General features: G+C 35.0%; 1 protein-coding gene across 1 annotated transcript in view; it reads right to left on the reverse strand.

Moving 5' to 3' along the window:
- Positions 1 to 22,861, reverse strand: part of LOC137394311 (solute carrier family 49 member 4 homolog) — a 29,981-nt gene extending 7,120 nt beyond the window's left edge. Inside the window, exons 1-8 of the mRNA XM_068081029.1 lie at positions 22,746 to 22,861; positions 19,932 to 20,324; positions 15,731 to 15,818; positions 15,253 to 15,416; positions 14,525 to 14,590; positions 12,731 to 12,778; positions 5,970 to 6,099; positions 3,033 to 3,141 (exon numbers count right to left, since the gene is read on the reverse strand). Coding sequence (XP_067937130.1) covers positions 3,033 to 3,141; positions 5,970 to 6,099; positions 12,731 to 12,778; positions 14,525 to 14,590; positions 15,253 to 15,416; positions 15,731 to 15,818; positions 19,932 to 20,250 — 924 coding nt within the window. The 5' untranslated portion in view covers positions 20,251 to 20,324; positions 22,746 to 22,861. The remainder of the gene's footprint in view (positions 1 to 3,032; positions 3,142 to 5,969; positions 6,100 to 12,730; positions 12,779 to 14,524; positions 14,591 to 15,252; positions 15,417 to 15,730; positions 15,819 to 19,931; positions 20,325 to 22,745) is intronic.
- Positions 22,862 to 24,177: the final 1,316 nt, after the last annotated feature.

Genomic DNA, 24,177 nt, shown 5'->3' on the forward strand with positions numbered 1-24,177 from the left:
AGCTTAAGATCAAAGGGTCTTTGTCTTTTGCACATGCTTCCCCGAGGTTGAGGGGCTCTAAATAGGCTCCCCACAATGCTCAGAATACAATTTCGATGATGTGGCGTGGCGTATCTGTAGCAGTGTGTGGCCTGGTTTCTTGGAAAAAGTTTCTGGTTTATTAATGTCTTTCATATGAGAATCTCTGCAAGCCATGCAGGCGCATCAGTGGCAGTCCTTGCATACTTGTCGACTGAATCAATGTTGTTATGAAATTTTGCTTGTTGGTACCCAATCAAAAAATTATAAGGATCCAAAATCTCTATCCACTTAGCCAGATAGCTTTGAGGGTAGGCTGTTTGAGAAAACTAAGCAAGAGAAGCACGGTCTGTTTGAACCGCAAAAAGTTGTCAGCACAACTGACATTTAAAGCATAGTATTGCCTTAGCTATCATCGATAATTCTTGTCGGCAATGCATTAGTTGTGTGGCTTTGCTGACAACATCTTGAAGAAGTACGCCTACACTGTCTCTTTTCCTCTTGTAGTTGAGACAGTATAGCTCAACAGCTAGCGTCAGTGTCCAGAGTATGAATGGGTTTTTATATTTTAGATAGGCTAGAATTGGTGTGATGACAAGTTTTTGTCTCAGGATGTTAAAGGCCAATTTAAGTTCCTCATTCCAGCTGAATGGCTAATTCTTAGAACTCATTTGTGTTAGTGGTCAAGCAATATCCAAATATCATTGATTGAACCATCAGTAATAATTATTACAGGTGCTGAGGAACTAACGAAGATCTTTCTTATGTTGAGAAAGGAGCCAGCTCTTAATGGCAGTGATTTTATTTTCTTGAATATCCACTCTCCTGCTGCTCACTGTGTGTCCCAAGTATATGACTCGGTCTGTGAACAGAGCACATTTTTTGGGCTTTACATTCAGATGGGCTGCCGCTAACTGTGAGAAGACCTCTTCCAACCGTATGATGTGAGTGTTTATATCTGGAGTGAATACAGTGATGTCGTTTAAATAGATTAATACAGTCTGCCAGTGCAGTCCTCTGAGGCCTGTTTCTATTAACATGTCAAATGTGAGAGGCAAGGTTCAGCCAAAGGGTAACGCCTCCCATTTGTAAAGTCTAGAGTGAATGCAGCATAAACATGAATCCAAAGTCATGAACGCAGCCTTCTTTTTTGTAGGCTGTCTAGCTCAACCTGCCAGTAGCCACTAGTATGGTCTAGGGAACTAAAAATATTGTTGTGGCCCAGTGTATCAAGGCTGTCATTTACCCTTGGCAATGGGCAAGCGTCTTTTGAAGTCACCTCTCTGATTTTTATATAGTTTACACAAAAACACCAAATACTGTCTTTCTATTGGACTAGCACAACCAGTGAGCTCTACGCTCCCTTTCCTTCAATAATGAGGTGCTGTTGTTTAAGGTCCTTTACTTGTTTCTAAACCTGTTCTTTTTGTGCTGGTCAATGTCTGTATGGGCGTTGTTTGATGGATCATGCTTCTTCGACTAATGGTATAGCGTGTCATGTATTGGCGTGGTCTGACCTTAGTCAGATTTTGAGATGCTGCACAGATACTGGTGATGTGTCACCAAAATTTGTCGAGCTTTGTGCTGGTCTTTCCCTTTTAATCCGCTTCTTTGTTTTTTTCGTTTTGTTTTCGCTTTTCGATTAGGTTCTGTGGGTGCGAGTAGCTCTATTGCCCTCAATAAACAATAATAATGGCAAGTGTATAAATATCGTTCAATAATTATATATATTTAATGTATCTGTATAGTGTATGTAGTTTATAAAGAAAGTAACTCGGGCTTTTGTTTGTGTGTTTTTAATTTTTAAACTTTCGGTGGGCTGCGTACAAGAATAATTTAGTCAAGTGTTCATTGCTACGGTCTCCACAGATATCTGTAGAGATCGTAGCAACGAAGTCCGTTCTGTCATTTAACTTTGCAACATTTGAAACCTTACGAACCCTTTATGGTTTAGTGGCTTGAAGAAGTTTAGGTTATAGTTTATGGAAATTCACCAGCAAACCGATTGTTTTTGATAAAAGTTGTTGAACTACAGACAGTGCATGATGTCCAATGCTGAAAGACTCTTTAAAGAACCTTTGAGGCCAGAGGTATGCTAGTACAGCCTCAAGCCTGTTTTCTACATTGGGTAAATTTGGAATGCATAGATTGCTATTGGCTGACACCATCACTATGTTGCCATAAGCAGACATTCCATAAGTACGATTGTAAAATGTTTGATCTGAATATGTCAGTTCTCTAATACAGACTCTGTGCAAGTTGCTTTCAAATAAGGCAGCCTCTTAATTCAAACAAAAAAGCTTCTATATAAATAGATTATATTCAAAGGAAATTTGCCATTTCCCTTTAATATAATCTATTCCAGAAAAAAATACTTTAGGGTTAATAAATCTATGAATTTTCATGAATATTCATCGTCAAAAAGTAAATGCCAAAATTCCATCTCAAATGCTTTCTCTAGGAATATAGAATTCTTACTATACTTCCAAGTTGTTGTTACATCTCTACAATGTTTGGTTTTCTATAAGTAATCATAGTTAGATGGTTTGATAACTTACGAATTGAATGTTACATAACTAAGGATGCAATCACACCAAGTTTTAGTAGATTTTACCATAAAGTATAGATATTTTTTCATCATTTGAGATTTTGTCTGTTTTTTAAGTAATCTGACCACCAAATTCTTTCAAGATTAAAAATGGAAAGATTGATGATAGTTAGAGTGCTCAGAAAAACAAAACATGAACTGGAGAACCTAGTGAAGAGAGACGGTCAGAGAACAATAAAGAAGAAGACAGGAACAGCCTAAAGTAGAATATGTGTTAATGGTTAAGCAAAGACTGACATAAGCTATTGATTGCTGTATTAAATTAGTAACTAAACAAAAATTACACAACTGAAGTGACAATTTTATGACAAAAATTGAAAAGTTTTAGAGCAAAATTCAATTTTGTTATGGCATTCCACGTTGTAACAACAAAAATTTAATTATGCACAAAATATTTATATCTTACCTGATCTAGTCCAAGATTCCTAAAGTGAACGGCGAGTAATGGAATCCAAGTATAAACCGGAGAATTTGTCAGGTTAAATGCTAGACTAAGTAACCAAAATTGGTAGTTTCTACAACAATTCAATAATATTTATAGTCTAACAACAACTCAAATGTTACTTTTGGCCTAAAACTAACAAGAATGCCTCACTCAACAATAATGTTTTTAACAGAAATAAAAAAAACATTGTTTGCGCGCTTCCAAAGGTCTTGTTGGGTTGTGTCTAAGTTAAACAATCTGTTAACAAATTGTTACTAAGCAGAATCTTTTATAAAAAGTCTCCTTATTTTTTTATAAGATTCTGAACACGCATAACTTATCATGACTCGAAAAACTAGTATAATCGTAATCAGACATCAATATTCAGATATCAATACCTCAACATAAGGATTATTGATTGTAAGTCAATTTACACGCATCTCAATGCACTATTTCCTATAGAAAATCACTAAGTACAAACTTATCCGTTACCATTTTATGAAAACACCACATAAACAGAATATTAAAGTGAAAAAACGTGCTTTTTAAATTTTGTAATTCTGTACCCACATTACCTATTTAGTTGTTAGGATCTGCGATAAAATGTAACATCATCATGTAAACTAGTGTATGAAGTTTTCACCTTCGAGACAAACATTGTGAATAACGGCTGTCTGGGAGACATAAGAGCAACAAGCTCTCAGTATACACTAAACTTTTATGACCCTACGTAACATAAACTTTGAATATATTTTCAATAAATTTAGCTTACTAACACAAAAATTAAAACTTTTTTTAATGTTTTCCTACTCACAGTTTAATAAACCATAAAATACCACAGTTTTAATCATTTACTAAACTTAAATTTGATCTAACTTAATTTAATTGGCATTTTTTAGTATTTGTTTCCAGTTACTTGGTTTGCAACTCGTGTTCAGTACAACGTTTACCCAACATTTCAAAAACCTTTTCAAACTGAATTTAGAAGAAAGGTCAAGTGATGCTGCTCTCAAAAGCATTCTCTCGCATACTTGGCCATATGTAATTGCCATCGAAAACCGGCTCGTATACTCGTATCTCAAAGATTACACGTATCTTGAAGAAGAAATTTGCTAGAACATTGGCTGCACATGTATAAACTGGCATGACTGTATTTAACTCTCAGTGCTTGTTTATTGTACACTCTTGGTCCAGTTATGGCGATAAAAATCTAGCAATAAAAATCAGTATCACAGAAGACTTGATCTCAGAACCTCCTTTTCACAAAGCAACAAGCTAACCTAGTAAGCTACACGGGATACAAAAGCTTCATTTAGCAAACAGCCATTATTTGGGTTAAAATATGTTTAGCAACTCTGTGTTAAGCGCAACATCAATAAAGCTTGCTCTAATAATTCTTATTAGTGAGTTTAGCAATACGGATACTAAGTTTACATACGGATACATAAACTAAATCCTGTGGTTTTGCTGCGCAAGGTACCACAGGAGTCTCGCAATTGATATGGGAACCAGGCTTTACTCAAATTAGCCATTCGCACTACATTACCTGCCACTGTTTATAAGCTGTTTGTTAATACCCGGGCAACATCGGGCATTTGGTTAGTTTGATCGTATAATAAAATAATTGAGTGATATTGCAGACGAAATGCTAAGGTGAGTTCTTAAATGCTTCAACCAATCGTGTCCTCTTACCAAAGTAACGGTATTCGAGTCACAGTGTGTGAAAAATTCCTGTAGTACATTCCTACACGCACAGTAACATTTAGTGAAGCTAGTGCAAGAACCTTGAATACGCATGTACATTTTATACATTGAGCGTACTCAAATTTTCCATTAGCAATATGCCAGGCTAATAACAAGTGGCAGGCAACTGTCATCACTTATCACTGTTTGTAAGCTGATTTTTAATACCCCAAAAAGTCCTGCTTGTATGCATATACATTTTATCTAGTGACAAAAAAACTGGTGCTTCAATTTGATATTAAATCTGCAATTTGATCATTCTATATAAAAGACTCTGCTTTATAGAATTTTGTTAACAGATTTGTTGCTTGAATGTACTCTGAGAGAAATTTTGAGTCACACTAGGAACGCAGTCCAATTATAAGAAAATAGAGCACTGAAAAATATTAAAGTTACAAACCAACACACTATAATTTTTTCCCATTTGAATATGAAGATTTATAGGTGAGGTAGCAGTAAATTGTTATAACCTTGCGAAACACTTTTTGATACTTGACGAGTAAGCCTATTCCTTAACATCACTTTACTCGATATTTTTAAATGCCTTTGTAAATGAAGAATAGTTAAGTGTTTATTCCTTTATGATTTAATTTTAGACACATCGAACTAATAAACTTTGAATTTTATTTTTTAAATCAAATTTTTTATGAAATTGAAACACGTAAATTAAAAATTTCAAAGTTTATTTGTTTGGCGTATCTAGACTTATATTATACGAAACTAAGCTCTTGAATATTTTTTGTTTGCAAAGATGTTGAAAAACCGTGTAACTGAAAAATATCAAGTTATATTTAATTAATTTAATTAAACCTTTTTTATAATATTGAGGCAAATTAATACTACCTTAAATATAACTAAATTTTTAGTTTTAGCTGTTTTTGCAATGGGGGTCACACATTACAGGTGTTATAATTGTTACAAATGCTACAACAGTTACCACCATAACAGCTTCAGAATGATGACAACTATTGCAGGTGTTAAAATTGTCACAGCTGCTGCAGCTACCACTCTTACAACCACCACAAAGATGAAAACCAATACAGGTGTTATAATCGTCACAAGTAAAACAATAGCTACCACCATCACAACCACCACAATCTTTGCAGCGATCATATCAGCTATTACGACTGCAATAAAAAACACAGAATAAAATGTATAGTTCTCAAAAATACGTACGTCTTCAATATTTGTAAGCCTGCCCAGAAATCCTCACGCCCCATAGTTTGGGCAACACTCGGAGGTGTTGGAGGCGCGGATGGAAAGTATGCCACAATCATTATCAGAACTATGACATCAACCGCTAAGACTACAATATTTGCCATGGACAAAGGATTATAATATTCTTTTGCCCTCGAGTAACAAGTTTGCTTAAAAGACAATGAACATACAATGGAGTCAGTTTAATGCTAAGTTACATTTCATGCTCATACAATGTAGAAGTAGTTTATATTACAGACTCTGATAGGGTTGTTATAGGTTTACAGATGCCATAAAATGTTTCTTATCTTTAATACCTAATATTAAATACCCTTCGTATATTCAATTAATATTTTATGCATAAATTGAATATATACATATATATTATATACAAATAATATACAATGATGTATTGTATATATAGTCAATTTATAAATAAAATATAAATTGAATATAAATAGGTATATACTATTAGTTTTTATATATATAAATATGTATACAAAAACTAATACTGTATACTTATATAAATATACATACAAAAACTAATATTATATGTACATGCATATACCCTATGCATATTTCATTTAAATTTCATATGTAAATTGAATATACATAAAATATATTGAATATATATCTCAGTGTACCCCACCATACATGACTTTTATTCGTTCCAGTGTTGGCACCGTAAGGCGAAAATATTGCACAGAGGACTATAAACAACCTATAATAATTTCTCAATGCAGACATCTCTTAATAAAAACATCAAAATGTCATATACGTACTGTAATTGTTAACAAATAGTAACAAAATAGTATATTCACCTTAGTAACTATAGTTAACTTATAGTTAACCTAGTAACTCTAGCTTTGCTGTAATGAGAATCATTTTCTTACTTCTTCTTTTAGCACCGTTTTGTAATTTAGGACCCATGGCTAATGAAGTGAAGTTATATATGCAGCTATACAACTCTATACTAGTCGAATGCATTGGTATTAAAAACAGCTTACAAAAAGTGGCAGGTAATGTAGTTGCCTGCCACTTACCATTAGCCTGGCACATGGCCAATGACTAATTTGAGTAAGCTACTATCCGTATTGATTAACTTACTATAAGAGCCTTGAGACCAAGCTTTAGTGACATTGCATAACACAAAGTGCTATGTTTATTTTAGCTGCCGTAATGATTCGTTTTGCTAAATGAACCCATTGCATCTTGCAAAGCACAACTGGCTAGATTACAGCCTGGTGAACGAGAGGTTCTGAGATCAAATCCAGCTCGAAGAGGATCTTTCATCCCTAGATTTTAATAACTATTGCTGGTCATACCGAATGATGGAATTTGGAATTTATATATACATATATATATATTTGTATATATGTATATATATATATATATATATATATATATATATATAGCAACTCGTAAACTGCTGACCATGCATGGAGCACTTCACCCAAAATCTGATACTACTAGATTGTATCTTGATAGGAAAGATGGCGGTAGGGGGCTCAAAAGTGTACAGCAGACAGTGAAAGAGGAGGAGCAAAGCATCAAAGCATATGCAGCCTCCATGGCCATTTCAGATAAGTTGCTAGCTGAATTTCAATCGGCTGCTCTTACAACGGACCTACGCCCTGATGATGAGGAAACTGACTGGCACATGAAACCTCTTCATGGTGCTTACCACCAACAAATATTTAAGGTTGGCGATCTTCACCAGACATATATGTGGCTGAACAAAGGAAACCTAACGGCCAATACAGAATCGCTAATCATGGCAGCCCAGGAGCAAGTGCTCCCAACAAGGCAACTCTAAACAAAAATCTATCACACTAGAGACGATCCTAGATGCAGACTGTGCAAAGATGCACCTGAGACCATCCAACACATCATCAGTGGATGCAAACAGCTAGCTGGAAACGCATACACTAAGCGGCATAATCATGTCGCAGGTGTTGTGTATAGAAGTCTATGCGATGAGTATGGCCTTAATAAACCACAACACTGGTGGGAAGCTCCTGGTAAGGTCAATGAAAATGACCGCGCTAAGATCCTCTGGGACTTCTACATCTGAACTGACAAGCATGTCCTAGCAAGCCAACCAGATATAGTGGTGGTAGACAAGGAGAACAAGAGGGCTACTATAATAAATATAGCAGTACCCAATGACTACAATATAGCCAGCAAAGAAAAAGAAAAGGTAGAGAAATATCTCCCTCTTGGAGAAGAGATTGAAAAATGCTGGAATGTAAGAACAACTGTAATCCCAGTAGTCATTGGGGCACTGGGCACAATAACACCAGCGCATAAAATGTGGCTTGCCCAAATACCAACAACAATCAACTTAGGTGAGTTGCAGAAAAGTGCGCTATTGGTAGCAGCGAAGATCTTGAGGCGAGTGCTCAAACTCCCAGGTCTCTGGTAGGAGACCCGAGTTAGAGCAGAATTTACCACCCATACGGAGTATCCGGGGTGAGGAAACAATTTATATATATATATATATATATATATATATACATATATATACTAATAAATTATTTGAAAGCAATACTTATCTTTTTTTTCCAGCTACTGTCAGTTTCATGATATTCTCATTCGTCAGGCTGTGTTGGAATAAACAAGATGGTGACTAATCTCTTCTTGGCTATTTTTCCCTCCCTTTTGTTCTTATTGTTTAATTTCTTCTTCTTCTGATTGGCTGTTGGTTAGTAGCTACAAAATGAGAGAGAAGATAATTTCTGGAATGACGACAGGTTGAGACTAATTCAGATTTTTTATTAAGTGTTGCTAAGTCAGGTCTATTAATGATGTAGTATTTTTCTGTCAAACATAGGTTGCATCTTTTGCTGGAGTTGTTGTAGGATTTTGTCTGTTTTAGTACAGTCCAGTCTAGTTTGTAGTTAATGTCTTGGTCTTTCAGTTTCCAAATGTGTTTGCTTAGTTCAGTTGCGTTTCGCTTGGTGCTGTTTTTGATACTAGTTTTGTGGTTACTATATCGTGTTTTAAAGTCAGTTTCACAAAGTCCTATGTATGATTCAGTAGTGTTGTTGTCTAGTCGTGTCACTTTGGCTTGGTATATCACACTTTTTTGCAGGCAGTTTTCATTAAGCGGGCATTCACTTTTGACACGGCAGTTACAGTTTTTGTCATTTACTGGAGTTTCATTGCTTTTACCAAGGATTTTTTTGTTGTGTGCATCAATTTTATTCTTCATGTTGGGCATTGTGGAATAGCTGATTTTTACTGTGTTCTTGTTGAATATTTTGCCTAGTGGGTTCTTTTTGTCAAAGCATTTGTTTACAATTTTTAAGAATATTTTGCCAATGTTAGTCTGTACATTGCTGTTATATGGTGGGTTGTACCATATTACTTTTCGTTGCCTGTTACGTTTTTTAGTTGTGGTTTCTGGTTTGTATTTTAGCCTGTACTTGTAGTTACTGTCATTTAGTGCTTGCTGGTATGGTGTTTTTGATTGCTCAAATATATGTTTGTTAGCAGAGAGTCGAGAGAGTCTTTTGTTGACATTTTCTGGTAAGTTTTTAATGATGTTAGGGGGGTGGTTACTTTGGGCATGAACATATTGTATGTTGTTGTTGGGTTTAGTGTATGGGCTGTGTGTACCACTGTTTAGGTCTAGGGTTACATCTAAAAAATTGATGATTTTTTGGTTAGCTTCAATAGTGATTTTTAGTTTGTTCTGTTTGAATGTTTTGCATATTTGTTTCTTCATGTTTTCGATGCTGCGAGGTGTGCCATCGCAGATTGCAAGTCCGTCATCACGATAGAGTCCAGTGTTGCGTTTGAGTTCGTCTGGAAGTAAAGAAAGTAAGTAAGTCCCTACCAGTTCACAAGTCTCAGCTCTGTCATAGCTTCCCATAGTCACGTCGAACATGCTAGCATTGTCTTTTTTTCTCCAAGTTTCTTGTCCATATGTCAAGTATGCGTTTTTTGTGTGAATGATTATGTGTTCTTCATTGTCAGTAATGGTAGTATATTGTAGAACACATAATCATTCACACAAAAAACGCATACTTGACATATGGACAAGAAACTTGGAGAAAAAAAGACAATGCTAGCATGTTCGACGTGACTATGGGAAGCTATGACGGAGCTGAGACTTGTGAACTGGTAGGGACTTACTTACTTTCTTTACTTCCAGACGAACTCAAACGCAACACTGGACTCTATCGTGATGACGGACTTGCAATCTGCGATGGCACACCTCGCAGCATCGAAAACATGAAGAAACAAATATGCAAAACATTCAAACAGAACAAACTAAAAATCACTATTGAAGCTAACCAAAAAATCATCAATTTTTTAGATGTAACCCTAGACCTAAACAGTGGTACACACAGCCCATACACTAAACCCAACAACAACATACAATATGTTCATGCCCAAAGTAACCACCCCCCTAACATCATTAAAAACTTACCAGAAAATGTCAACAAAAGACTCTCTCGACTCTCTGCTAACAAACATATATTTGAGCAATCAAAAACACCATACCAGCAAGCACTAAATGACAGTAACTACAAGTACAGGCTAAAATACAAACCAGAAACCACAACTAAAAAACGTAACAGGCAACGAAAAGTAATATGGTACAACCCACCATATAACAGCAATGTACAGACTAACATTGGCAAAATATTCTTAAAAATTGTAAACAAATGCTTTGACAAAAAGAACCCACTAGGCAAAATATTCAACAAGAACACAGTAAAAATCAGCTATTCCACAATGCCCAACATGAAGAATAAAATTGATGCACACAACAAAAAAATCCTTGGTAAAAGCAATGAAACTCCAGTAAATGACAAAAACTGTAACTGCCGTGTCAAAAGTGAATGCCCGCTTAATGAAAACTGCCTGCAAAAAAGTGTGATATACCAAGCCAAAGTGACACGACTAGACAACAACACTACTGAATCATACATAGGACTTTGTGAAACTGACTTTAAAACACGATATAGTAACCACAAAACTAGTATCAAAAACAGCACCAAGCGAAACGCAACTGAACTAAGCAAACACATTTGGAAACTGAAAGACCAAGACATTAACTACAAACTAGACTGGACTGTACTAAAACAGACAAAATCCTACAACAACTCCAGCAAAAGATGCAACCTATGTTTGACAGAAAAATACTACATCATTAATAGACCTGACTTAGCAACACTTAATAAAAAATCTGAATTAGTCTCAACCTGTCGTCATTCCAGAAATTATCTTCTCTCTCATTTTGTAGCTACTAACCAACAGCCAATCAGAAGAAGAAGAAATTAAACAATAAGAACAAAAGGGAGGGAAAAATAGCCAAGAAGAGATTAGTCACCATCTTGTTTATTCCAACACAGCCTGACGAATGAGAATATCATGAAACTGACAGTAGCTGGAAAAAAAAGATAAGTATTGCTTTCAAATAATTTATTAGTATATAGCTGCTCCAATATATTTGTTGAGCACTCTAATTTTAGTAATACTAGCCCATAATTCTTAGGAATTTATAGTTTATATACATATATAGATATATATTGTATATGCAAAAAAAAGCAAAGTTTATAGTAAATATTATAATAAACACTAAAATGCACAATAAAACTTTACTTTCACTTAATTTTCAGTAACTTTCATTTCACTCACGCAATATCAAGCATTTACCAGACACAAAAAATGCTGATCAGAAAATTGAAAAGAGCGAGCATTGTATTACTTTCAAGCGTTTTGGGAGTGATTTTGACCAATGGTATAGCAGCATTTTCATAATTTTGATGGACCGACCGCCCAATTTGAACTTTGAAAGACAATTTGTTGATGTCATATAGTGAAGAAATGCTGCGACGAAGGGACGGAAAAACATCGTAATCCACATCATAAGGTGAAAAATTGCAAAAACCGGGACATCGTAATCAGGGACAGCACATGTATATATATATATATATATATATATGGTTATATATATATATATATATATATATATATATATATATATATATAACCTTCGTTTTAAGTCTAGCTGCTACCATTACATTAGCCAAAAACACATGCATATTATAGTAAAGATATCTCCACATGTGACAATTTTTTCATTGGTTTTGACCAAAATCACTAAGTGAATAACAAACACAGAATTATTTGGCCGGATTTTACCAAATTGTCAAAGCTGTGCATGCTCACCGAAATCAACGACGAAACACTTTGAATTGGTTGAACAAATTATTAGCAATCGCAATTTTAGCAGCTTTAGCGATTGATAAACCCTAAAATACGTATTACGACGTACAATAAACGTACCAACGCAATTCAACACAGTACATACAATGCAACTGCCTGAATTGCGCTATTGCTAGTCTTTCGGACAGCATGGCTACAAATCGTTTCTTTTTTAATAATAACAATTTATTTTTAGCAGCAAAAGTTCCGTTGTAAAAAGAGTTGCTATCTTTAGTGCAATCAAGTCAGTTGCATCATATTTACTATGGCAAATCGCAGTATTAATATTTTCCTTGCGTGTCATGTTATGTGTCTCAAACTATATATGCAAATTGCGAAAGCTGTTAGAATCGCTAATAATTTGTTTAGTCAATTAAAAGTGTTTATCGTTCGTTCGATCATTTTTCGATTAAATCGACATGTGTGGCCGTACCTTAAAGCAATAAGATCTGCTAAATGCAAGAACTGTCAGCATGCATTTCCAACTTGACTACAAATATTTGATTTAGCACACTTACGAAAATATCCAACATTCTGTAATCCACTTGTTACATCCGCAATGTATTCTGCAATCATACAATTTACCAGAGTGAACTTTTTCAAACTATTTTGACTTTTGAAGCAAAAGCAAAAGCAGGTGCAAACTAAAAAAACATAGGAACAGGTAGTCATAGCTGAAAGGTCCTGTACAAGTTGAAATTATGCTGGTTGAGTTACGCTACAAGTGGATTTCTGTGTAAAGATTGTTTTTCAAAATCAGTGCTGCAAATCACAGACTTACCAGAACTCATGGATGTAATAATTTTAAGCTCCTTTGCTGTTACTATACACAAGCTTGCACAGAGCTTTTAATATAATAGCAGTATAGTTGGAACTACCAGTATGGCTACTACTAGCGGTATAGTCCCTACTAGCAGTATGGTTACTACTAGCAGTATATTCACTACTAGCAGTATAGTCACTACTAGCAAAATGGTCACCGCTAGCAGTATGGTCACTACTAGCAGTATAGTCACTACTAGCAGTATGGTTACTACTAGCAGTATAGTCACCACTAACAGTATAGTCACTACTAGCAGTATAATCACTACTAGCAGTGTAGTCACTACTAGCAGTATAGTCACTACTAGCAGTATAGTCACTACTAGCAGTATAGTCACTGCTAGCAGTATAGTTACTACTAACAGTATAGTTACTACTAGTAGTATAGTCACTACTAACAGTATAGTCACTACTAACAGTATAGTCACTACTAGCACTATAGTCACTACTAGCAGTATAGTCACTACTAACAGTAGGTCACCACTGGCAATACTGTCACTAATAGCAGTGAAGTCAGCACAGCTGACAGGGCAAATTATTACTAAAGTGCCAAATGTTGTTAAGGTTTACTTGCAACAAAATTCCTATTACAGTTATTTGGTATCAAAAGATTCACCATGTTTTACACTGCTGTGTTGTAGGTGCAAAATATGTGGAAATATGATTAAAAGCTCCTAAAAGCTCTAAAACGAACAGTTAATCACAACCATCACGAAAGCGCCGTAGATTGGAATCCATTTCCAAAACCGCTCAAATGGGATGTAGTTGAACAAAATGGCTTCTGTTTACACTTTCGTGCAACCTCATTCGTCGAAATATTTTCACAATTATACTTCACGCATTCAATAAAACCATGTCTATTGTCCTTACGCGTCTATTTCATCATCATTGTAACACTGTCACTTTGAGCACTGATATCTCAAAACCTACCTTAAAAACCAGTTTATTTTTTTAGCCTCAGCTCGAAAGAGTGCATATCATCCTTTGATAAACATGACGAGCCTTTTGGTCACATATGATGGTCAAGAAATGCTGCCGAATTTGTTTGCGCTATTTGGCACGATGTATGGATCACATGATCTGATTACGACTAGATGATTAGACCAAGCCGAAACAAAACTAACATAGCAAGCATCTATATTCGATACGGGCTTTTCGGTAGAACCCATAGTGTTTGCCTCAAACTAGAGCTATGAGATGTTTTATGTTGAGTCTTTATTTGGCCTTTCAATTCACGTGATAACATCATGTGTCAAAACAATAACCAAGTTGTCTTGAGTACGTCAGCAAAATATATAGATTCTAGCCTGCGGCGTTTTCGTGATTGCTGCAATTAATCATTTGTTTTTGAGCTTTTAAGAGCTTGTAATCAAATTTCCACATATTTTGCACCTACAACACAGCAGGGTAAGACATGGTGATTCTTTTGATACCAAATAACTGTAATATAAATTTTGTTGCAAGTCAACATTTAAGTTTCTGTTCCATACCTGCAGTTAAATTCTCTCTATGAAGAACACTTTTAGCTGTGATGTAGGGTCCAGTGATTTGTGGTCCTGTTACAAAGAACAGATAGAGTCATTATACATGTATGTGGCTCATCAGTGTGAAAGGAGAATCTCAGCAAAGATATTTGATGCTTTCTTGGTGTAAAGAAAGTAAATAATGTTAGATGCTGCATTTCAGCTGACTATCATGCTTCTCTTCATGATTGACTAGTACTTACCAGAGAGCATAAAAAATTAATAGTATTCTTATATTTTTATCAAAAATAGGAAACATGATAAACTTTAAAAACAATAGGTAATTTAAACGGTCTCACCTTCAACTTCTGACTCAATATTGGGTATTTTTATGGTAATGTTATTACGCGCACTATCAAATATACCTAGATCTACACGCTTGGCCATGGTTTCTCTTAGAGTCTGCTCATTATGCAATTTTCAGAAATCCCTTTTAGATTGCGGCATGGACTAGCCTTTGCCCATTCATATAAAACTAATCAATGCCATCTGCCTATACTTTTAATTGCTTTAATTAAACAGTCTAAAGTTTTACTCAAAGAAAATATAATATTTTCTTTATTCGCTAAAGATTTTAGAAGCTTTCTAAAACATGATGTATATCTAAAAGTAGGCTAGCAGAGACATCTTTTTCTACATTAAGAAAACCGTGTAGAAAGAAAAAAGAAGCATCCCACAAAAACTAAGAACCTCACCTGCTATATAGCCAATCCCGCTACCAACTCCTACGCTGAGTACACCAATAGATGTAGCAGTTGTTCGCTGAGTAACAGGAAACCAGGTGACAGAGAGAAGCGAGGGCACCACCAATGTGGCACATGGTGATATACCACAAAGTAGTGATCCTATGACAAATAACCTACAAAAGAACTTGTTTTAGATTGAACATGGAAAAGTTTTACAACTTGAACTAAAAAATGAATAGTTTGCATATTTTACAAATGTCTGGATAACATAACCGACAATAATAAAAGTGTTGGCACAGCAAATTCTATCTACTGTCTCTATTAATACTTCCTCCCATTGTAGTTTTTTTGGTTTTGTTTACAGATTTAAGCCCTGATCTTCTACTGCTAACACTTTTTTATATTAGTTCAACTGCTTGCATGGTGCTATATGACTTCAATACCTTACCTTCTGGCTTTTACTGCTTCAAAATGAGCATCTGCTTACCAGAAAGCGTTTGTGTGAAGAGAGGCGTTCCAAAAGAGACAAACTAAAACAGCTGAGATACCGGCAATAAGCATTCCAACTCGAAGTCCTAAAATGTTTTCATAATATCATAACATAAAAAATAGCAGAAATATATAATGTACACAGAAATATGATAAAATTGAGTGTCATGTAGCATAATAAATGTGTAATAAATATATGATATAGTACAAGGCAGTGTATTATACAACAACACAATGTACTACCAAAATATACAACAAAAAGCTGTGTAACATACAACTATATAATACAATGCAGATCTATTTAATCAAATATACATAGAATATCATATATCATAATGTACTACAATCCACACAATATAGAACAGAAATATATGCTGTAGTAAGTAAGATATAAATTAACATAACACCAAACGATATAGTTTGCTATAATTAGGGTACAATTATAATTTATGGTACAAGTACATAGTATGTAGTATGTAATATGTAATATGTAGTATGTAATATGTATTATGTAGTATGTAATATGTAGTATGTAGCATGTAATATGTAGTATGTAGTACATGGCTAACAGGTAATGCAAAAGTTGCATTATTTATCTGATCTATTTCGTATTATTTTCTTTTCTCATGCTACTTTGCATGTCAGACACACTTTATATGCTACGATTTATATAGTGTAAAAATCAATTAAACAGTATGTCACATAATCCTTCAGACCACATTAACACTTGAAGGTCCTGTTGGGCGTGTTCAGGTAAACCAACCTACTAATACCATATTGTTAAGCAGTCATTCATATAGAATCACCAAACTTCAGGTCATTTGAAGTAAAAGTTCCACTATGGTGACTGGCTAAAAGGTACTTGCTAGAAGGTACTTGCGAAAACAAAACTCTGGCTTAAAAACTATGGTATCAACTAGCCGTGTGATTGTATATAAAAATACTTGAATGTTGTTGCTTACAAAAGATAGTTTGACATCCTAAATTCTGTAATCATTCATGATCTACTTCCAGAGTTAGTATTTCTTGTTAGCGGTCTGTTCAAATCAATTTATTCAATCATCCGTAAACCAATGATGATTAGTAGGACTAGCGTGAGATATTCTTTTATTACCCACCCATAATTAGAATATATTACTTTTGACACATCTACAAACTCATTGAAAAAGAAATATTATCAGAAATTAGGAGCAAATGAAGGTATTCTCATCTCTGCCTCATTGTCATGCAAGTGCCAAGTATTATTAGTACTTTGCCAACAAACATTATGCTTTTTAGCTAAAGCTTTATACAAGCTAATATTATATAGTACTGTCTCATTATAGCTATTAATAATGCTTGTAGCTTTTTACAAAGCTTTTCTATGACCAAACATATAAATACTTGGGTTTTCTGTTATCAAATCAGTTGTCTCTGGAGTGTGCAATAAACCATTTCTCTAATTTAATACTCTATTTAATTGCTTCTGTGCAGAAACATAACACTCATCAATGATGTAGTTTCATTCCAAAAGATAAGTTAAAAATTCTGCTATTAGTTTTTGCTGTATGATCATTCTATATATACATGTATATGGTTAAAATGCTATCAATTCATTGGTCAGATGCCCTAAACAATAACACACAATTCTTCATATGTTTCATTAAATGGCTGGTTGGTAGTTGGCTTTAGGCTGAGGTCAAATACGCATGTAATTTTTAGTTAAAGATTGACTGCAACAAAATTCACATTACAGTTATTTGGTATCAAAAGGTTCACCATGTCTTACTCCACAGTGCTGTAGGTGCAAAATACAGTCAAACATGGATAACTCGACCACGGATAGCTTGAACACATGGCTAACTCAAATGGTTTCTTTGATCCGTTCCCACGTAATGATAAACTGCTATAGATAACTCGACCTCAACTCTGTTAACTCAAACAGTTTTTTGCCCAACGGCTACCGAGATGGTTGTTATCGCTTTAGAAAATCACTTTATTCCAAGTCATAGAGGTAAACCTCAACTTTTTGTCAATTATAGGCGTCGTTATTACCACCGTCGACAAAATATTTTTGTCAACAAATTTTCTAAAGGTTTGGTGAACTTTCATTTTTACCAAACATCCGCTTAGCGATCACCTTTCGGAAGCATGGAAAAGGGAGGTGACCTTCGCATAAACTTCAAGAAAAATCGGCAAAATTGATCTCGGTTAAAACGCTCAAAAGAAAAAGATGTCTTTTCTTCTGAGCATTTCAACAATGATCAAGTTTTGCCAATTTTAATTTAAAAAAACGTCCTGGCAATAACATCACCTCAAACAACAAAACAATTTCAAGTGAAAAAAAAATCTCTATACTTTTTGATAAAAAAGTTTTAAACTTTACATTAGAAGCATTTAATTTGAAACAAGCCATTTATGCTTTTGATTTTTATTATAGTTTGTATATGTGCATGTATCTACTAATAAATAAATAAATACATGGACTTGTGACAGTGCTCTGATAACTTGAACGCTCTGATAACTCGAACACTTTTGCTCGGTCCCGTGAAGTTCGAGTTATCCATGTTTGACTGTATGTGGAAATGTAGTTACAAGCTCTTAAGAGCTCAAAAATGAACAGTTAATCGCAGCTATCACAAAAACGCCGTAGGTTGGAATCTCACTCCAAAGCTGTTCAAATGGGGCATAGTTGAACACGATGTGCTTTGTTTACACTTTCATGCAACCACGCTCGTCAAAATATTTTCACAAATATACTTCACACATTCAATAAAACCATTCAACTGCATTCAATCATCATGGCAATGCTGTCACTTAGAGCACTGATATTTCAAAACCTAGCCTGAAAATTAGTTTTATTTTTTAACCTTAGCTCGAAGGAGTTCATATCATCCTTTGATAGACATGAGGAGCCTGTTGGTCATTTGGGATAGTCGAAAAATGCTGCAGAAGTTGTGCGTGCTATTTTGAAGGAAGTATGGGTCACATGATCAGATTACGATTAGACGATTAGACCAAGCTAAAACGAAACTGTGAAGTAGCGAGCCTCTATATTTGATATAGATTTTCTGGTAGAACCCAAAGTATTTGTCATAAAATAGTGCAATGAGACATTTTATATTGAGCCTTTTGTTGGCTTTTAATTTCACGTGACAACATCATGTGTCAAAACAATAACCACCTCGAGTTGAGTACGCCATCAAAAAAAAGGGACCCCAACCTACGGTGTTTTCGAAATGGCTGCCATTAGTTGTTCGTTTTTGAGCTTCTAACAGCTTGTAATCACATTTCAACATATCATGCACCTACAACGCAGCAGAGTAATACATGGTAAACATTTTGATACCAAATAACTGTAATGTAAATTTTGTTGTGAGTCAACCTTTAAAAGAAAAATTTCAAAACCTAAATTTTCAAAAAAAAACTGAGAGACTAAAGTTTACACGTCGTTAATTCATCGGCAAATCACTTTAAACAGTAACTGATCACAACAGCAGTTGCTTTGCTAACCATAGACAAATATGACTGTACATTGTGGCTAATTATAGGAGAGCATAAAATCAAAAAAGAAATTTCTTTAAATGACCTGAAACTTGGTGATTTCAGGTATACTTTATACATAAGTGATACTTTACTTAACATCATGCTATTAACTGATTTAGGGCCTAAATCTAACTAAATCTAAAACTAAATTTAAATGTAGGGATTTAACTTTAAGGCCTAAGTTGCCCTAATAGTTTCATTATGTCAATTAAGTTTACTCGTTGTCTTATTACCACAACATCATATAAATTCCCTAACTAACACACAAAACTATACAACATACATGTAGAATAATATTTAATAAAAGATTTAAAACTTGTAAGTTAGTTTATTTATTGTTCTATTAAAAATTTTATCGATAAAAAGACAAAAGATCTGAGTGACCTGTGATACTTCGATACCTATATGTGTTTTTTCAGCACAAATTTCACTAGTGGCAAACTGCTTTAGAAAATGAATACAAAATTTATACATATTTATATTATACATAAAAAATTTGTAATGATCGTCAAACCATTTGTATCTTTGTTTACTTTTAACATGTAATGCAACAAACTCTCTCAGAAATCAGCTAGTATGTTATGCTAGCTGGCAACATGGCAACATGGCAACATGCTGGTACATGGTCTACAGCTTTTTTTGTTCATGCTAGAGCCTCTTAATTTGATACGTACCTCTTGTTTCAATGATGTACATAACAGGGAGTGCTAGTATGACAAAGGTCAAGGCAGCTGCAGCAGCTGCCGCTCCTACATACGATACATCCCAATCGTAAGCTATCAAAAGTGAGTCACTCAGAGGCATCCATACCACAAAGTTGAGGCATTGAGCGGCTATAGTGAGGGAGCAGACAAACAGAACCCACCATCGCACGCTGTAGACTTGATTGCTAATTTCTGCCTCAGTAAAGGTCTCTTTGTCCTCACAACCACAGCGGTCATGGAGTTCTATTCTCTCTTTTTTGTCTATGAGGTTTGTGCTCTCACTTTCCATAATGAATTAACTCTTGTTGCTAATTAGAAATGCAATGGTTCCGTTTAGATATCTGCTTTTGTCTCTCTTGTTATCTACAAAAATAAAATACTAAAGCATAATAATTTTGTGTTTCACTCAACTTATCATCCTCTCTTTCCAATTTGCCCAGATTAAGTGGCTTTATACACTGAATAGGATTAGGATAACTCATTTTGGCTATTACAAGATTTTGGTTATGGGATTCTTCGATATCTTTTATAAAATTCTTGAAAAATTTTAACACCGATAACTTGTTGTTTATGAAGAAAGTTAGGTAAAACTTGTTATCTCCCCCATAATGGAACAAAGCTGTTGCAAACAGAATAAAAGTTCTTACATTTACATAAAATTGTTCAAGAAGAAAAAGATCCAAAACCAAATCCCATTCTACAATGTTTCATTGCATAAATTTAAGCTTGTTTATATGTATGCATGTGCATATACACCTATATACACATAAAACACAAGCCTATCACACTTGATTGCAAACCGTCTCACACTTGCATCCATCTACATATGCACATAATGTATACACACAGGGGTATGTTAGCATGTGCATAGGTCTGCGTATTACCAAGCATAGCCCAGGCAAAACATTAACAATATGCATTTTTTTATAAATTGATACAAAAGTTGGCAACTGCTACTATGAAGAAAATTTATATCACTGCAAGATAGCTTCATGTGGCCTGTTTGTATTTGTAGCTTCTCCAATCATGCTTAAGCAGCACTGAGTACATCACTCAGTCTAATCATTTGAGCTCTTTTGGTAAATCTCATGCAACCTCATCTGGACAACATTGGAAGGCAAGGTCAGCCAGAACAGTTGTCATTTATACCTGATCACACATAAGATAATGTTTCACTATGTTTCCATGATGCGCAGTACTTCGGAGTTGCTCCCTCTCCGAATCATGGAAACGACGTCTTTGCACTGAAATCACTGCGCACTGATCAGTGCGTAGCCAGTGCAAATTCGCAGCAAGGAAACAGCAATTGCGCAGTGGCTGCGCATAGCTCTCATGCCGTGGAGACAGATTCTTCGAGCGACATAAACTAGTACAAAAGTTATCCGGCTTATCTTGTTTTTGCTATTCTTCTGATATTTTTCCACTTAAATTTAATTATGGTTTGCTCCTACGAGGATGATGAAGTTATTACTTTTTTGGACTTTGTTATCGATACCAACACTTTTCAAAAAATAGGTGGCAAGCCCTAAAGTAACATTTCAATAATCTATTACTTAAATAAATATTTATTAAAAATATATTATCTGTAAAAATTGTGTTAAGGTTTGTAAATCATTGTGAATGTGTATTGTAAATAAAAGTATAATGATGACAGAAGCATAAAAAGACCGTTTCTGACGTTCGGTATCCATGATCGATTCCATGTATCCATCCAGCGATTCGATTTATACAATTTCTCTTCTCTGGCTAATTTCCTGAAAACCACTGCGCAGCATGTAAACGTACAATCCACTCGACTTCGGAGGGGGTTGCATCGAAGCGCTGTGCATCATGGGAACATAGTGTTTGTGTAACTCTAAGAAAGGAGCCAATCAATAAATAGCCTAAGCACTCGAAAGCATTAGTGGGGGAGCATTAAAAATTGCTTACTTCTTATCAAATAATTATATATGTCAAGGCCATGTTAGATTGTGTAAAAATACCACTTCTGACTTCATTATGTATTTTCTCAACATTTTAGTAAAGTATTCCATTCTAGCAGCAAATCTATCCAAAAGCAAATCATAGACACCCCTTAAATATTTACAGATAGATTCAGATCTTGGGCTATTACTAACTGCTAGTCAACTGCTACTAGCTTGTGGTTGTTAGTATTTGTCTTTATTGACGTGATAAGTTAGCGAAGCTCTGCTAATCCGCTGGTTAAATCCCAATTTAAGGTAATCAGGAGTAACAACAAGATGACTTTTAAACTCGTAAGGCAATTTAACACATGACTTGTTGTCAAGAATGTTGCAAATGGCTATAGGTAGAACAGCTCCCCATTCTACTGTCCAGATATTAGAGAAAAAAGTTTGCAGATCACAGGATGGAATTCTAAGTCATGCATGAGCAATAACTTTCAGGTGATCGCCTTTGATAACCTGGCCTATCAGCCACAACCCTAAGATGTTGGCATTTTTATTTGGTAAGCCATCTGGATTGCGCTTGGGGAAGTGAGGTAAAAGTAGGTCAAGGTCACGAGAGGTATTGCACGTGCAAGGGAAACTAGCCTCCCAGCATCTTAGCTATCCACAAGCAAAATGAAGAAGCTTGCTAAAAAGACTCGAGAGTACTTGAAAGTTAATGTGGTACTTGGCTAGACAAGTAGCCAAGCTTACCCAAGACTTTCCTGATCCATTAATGAACTTTCAGAAATCAGCTCACTTCAGGTTTGGCTGCCTATCAGCAAAAGCTTTTAATATTATGCTATAAATGTACATGTAGGTACAATAACAAACTTACCGTAATTCAAGTGGGGTAGATTCTTTCCTGCTGATCAGTGAGCAGTAAGTCGTATCAACAGTTACTAGTGAAGCACGTGTCAGTCAGGCCTTGTAACGCATCACTTGACACTTCGCATTGTGCTGGGAGGTATGGGGTTAACGTGCCACCGCATTGTGCTGGGAGGTATGGGATTAACGTGCCACCGCACTGTGCTGGGAGGTATGGGGTTAACGTGCCGGATTGGTTAACGTTTATCATTTGCACTTTTGTTTTGTGCACATAAACAGAGCTGATATCTTATTATTAAGAATAAAATTGCATCTTGATTCAGAACTTTGTACCTTTTGCTCTTACAAAAATTCTGGTAACATCTGGTAAAAAGCAGAAGGCCGTTTCGTGATAACATTTTTTCATGCAGAATACAAAAGACTAGGTTGACACAAGGTAGCTTGAATTCACATGTACCATGCAAGTAGCTAGTACAACAATACAGGACACCCTCAGGATATGATACTGATCCGTTCCAGGGTTGGCATCGTATGGTGAAAATCCGTATGTAGGGGTATAGAGACCATTGCAATTATACAATGCAAACATTCTCTAATAAAAACCATCAAAATTTTATAAAAATGTTGTACATATTGAAAATTAGTTACAAAATAGTATGTTAACTTTAGTATCTATAGTTACCTACGGTAACTGTTTTGTATTTAGTAGTTATGATCTGCAATAAAATGCAACATTATAATGCGTGTACCAAATGCATTACACACGGTAAGGAGTTCTTACCTTTAAGACGTACGTATAACATAAACTTTGAATTCACTTCGAATAAATTTAGCTTACTAAACACACACTTGAAACTAAGTTTTAGTATGTAATTTTAAATATTTTATTGAATTTCAATTTTTTATCACTAAAATATTATCACTTATTAGTTTCTTTTTCCCTTTCAGCATAATACTTAGCGTGTCTGGTTAAAACCTTTTTCAAACTAATTGAAAAAGAAAGGCCGAGCGACGCAGTTATCGAAAGTGGCTTATTGCACACTTGACCATTCATTGGCCATCGAAAAGAAAAATGAAATTTTATTTACTGTACATTTATGTATATATCTTTGGATTTATGTGACTTGATCTGGTACATGTAGCGAGTAGAGAAGAGAGGAGGCATATACGTATCAATGCTAATTATGTTACTGTAAACTTAACAATAAATTTAACACGTAATGAAATTTCTTAGCAGGCTAAAAGAAGTTGTTTATTCCTGTCAGAGGGATGGCAACTCCAATTTTCTGACTGATTTTAAAAGAAAAGGTTACCACTTTCAAGTCCTGAAAAACAGAAATTGCCAAGAGGACACAGCTTTCCTGCTGTTGCAGAGAATGCTCGAAGAAACTTGGTGCAATGTAGAATATTGCCTACTGGATCACTTACTGAGGATGAGACTT

The sequence above is a fragment of the Watersipora subatra genome, chromosome 4, assembly GCF_963576615.1.
Source record: "Watersipora subatra chromosome 4, tzWatSuba1.1, whole genome shotgun sequence".
In the NCBI taxonomy this organism is placed as follows: Eukaryota; Metazoa; Bryozoa; class Gymnolaemata; order Cheilostomatida; family Watersiporidae; genus Watersipora; species Watersipora subatra.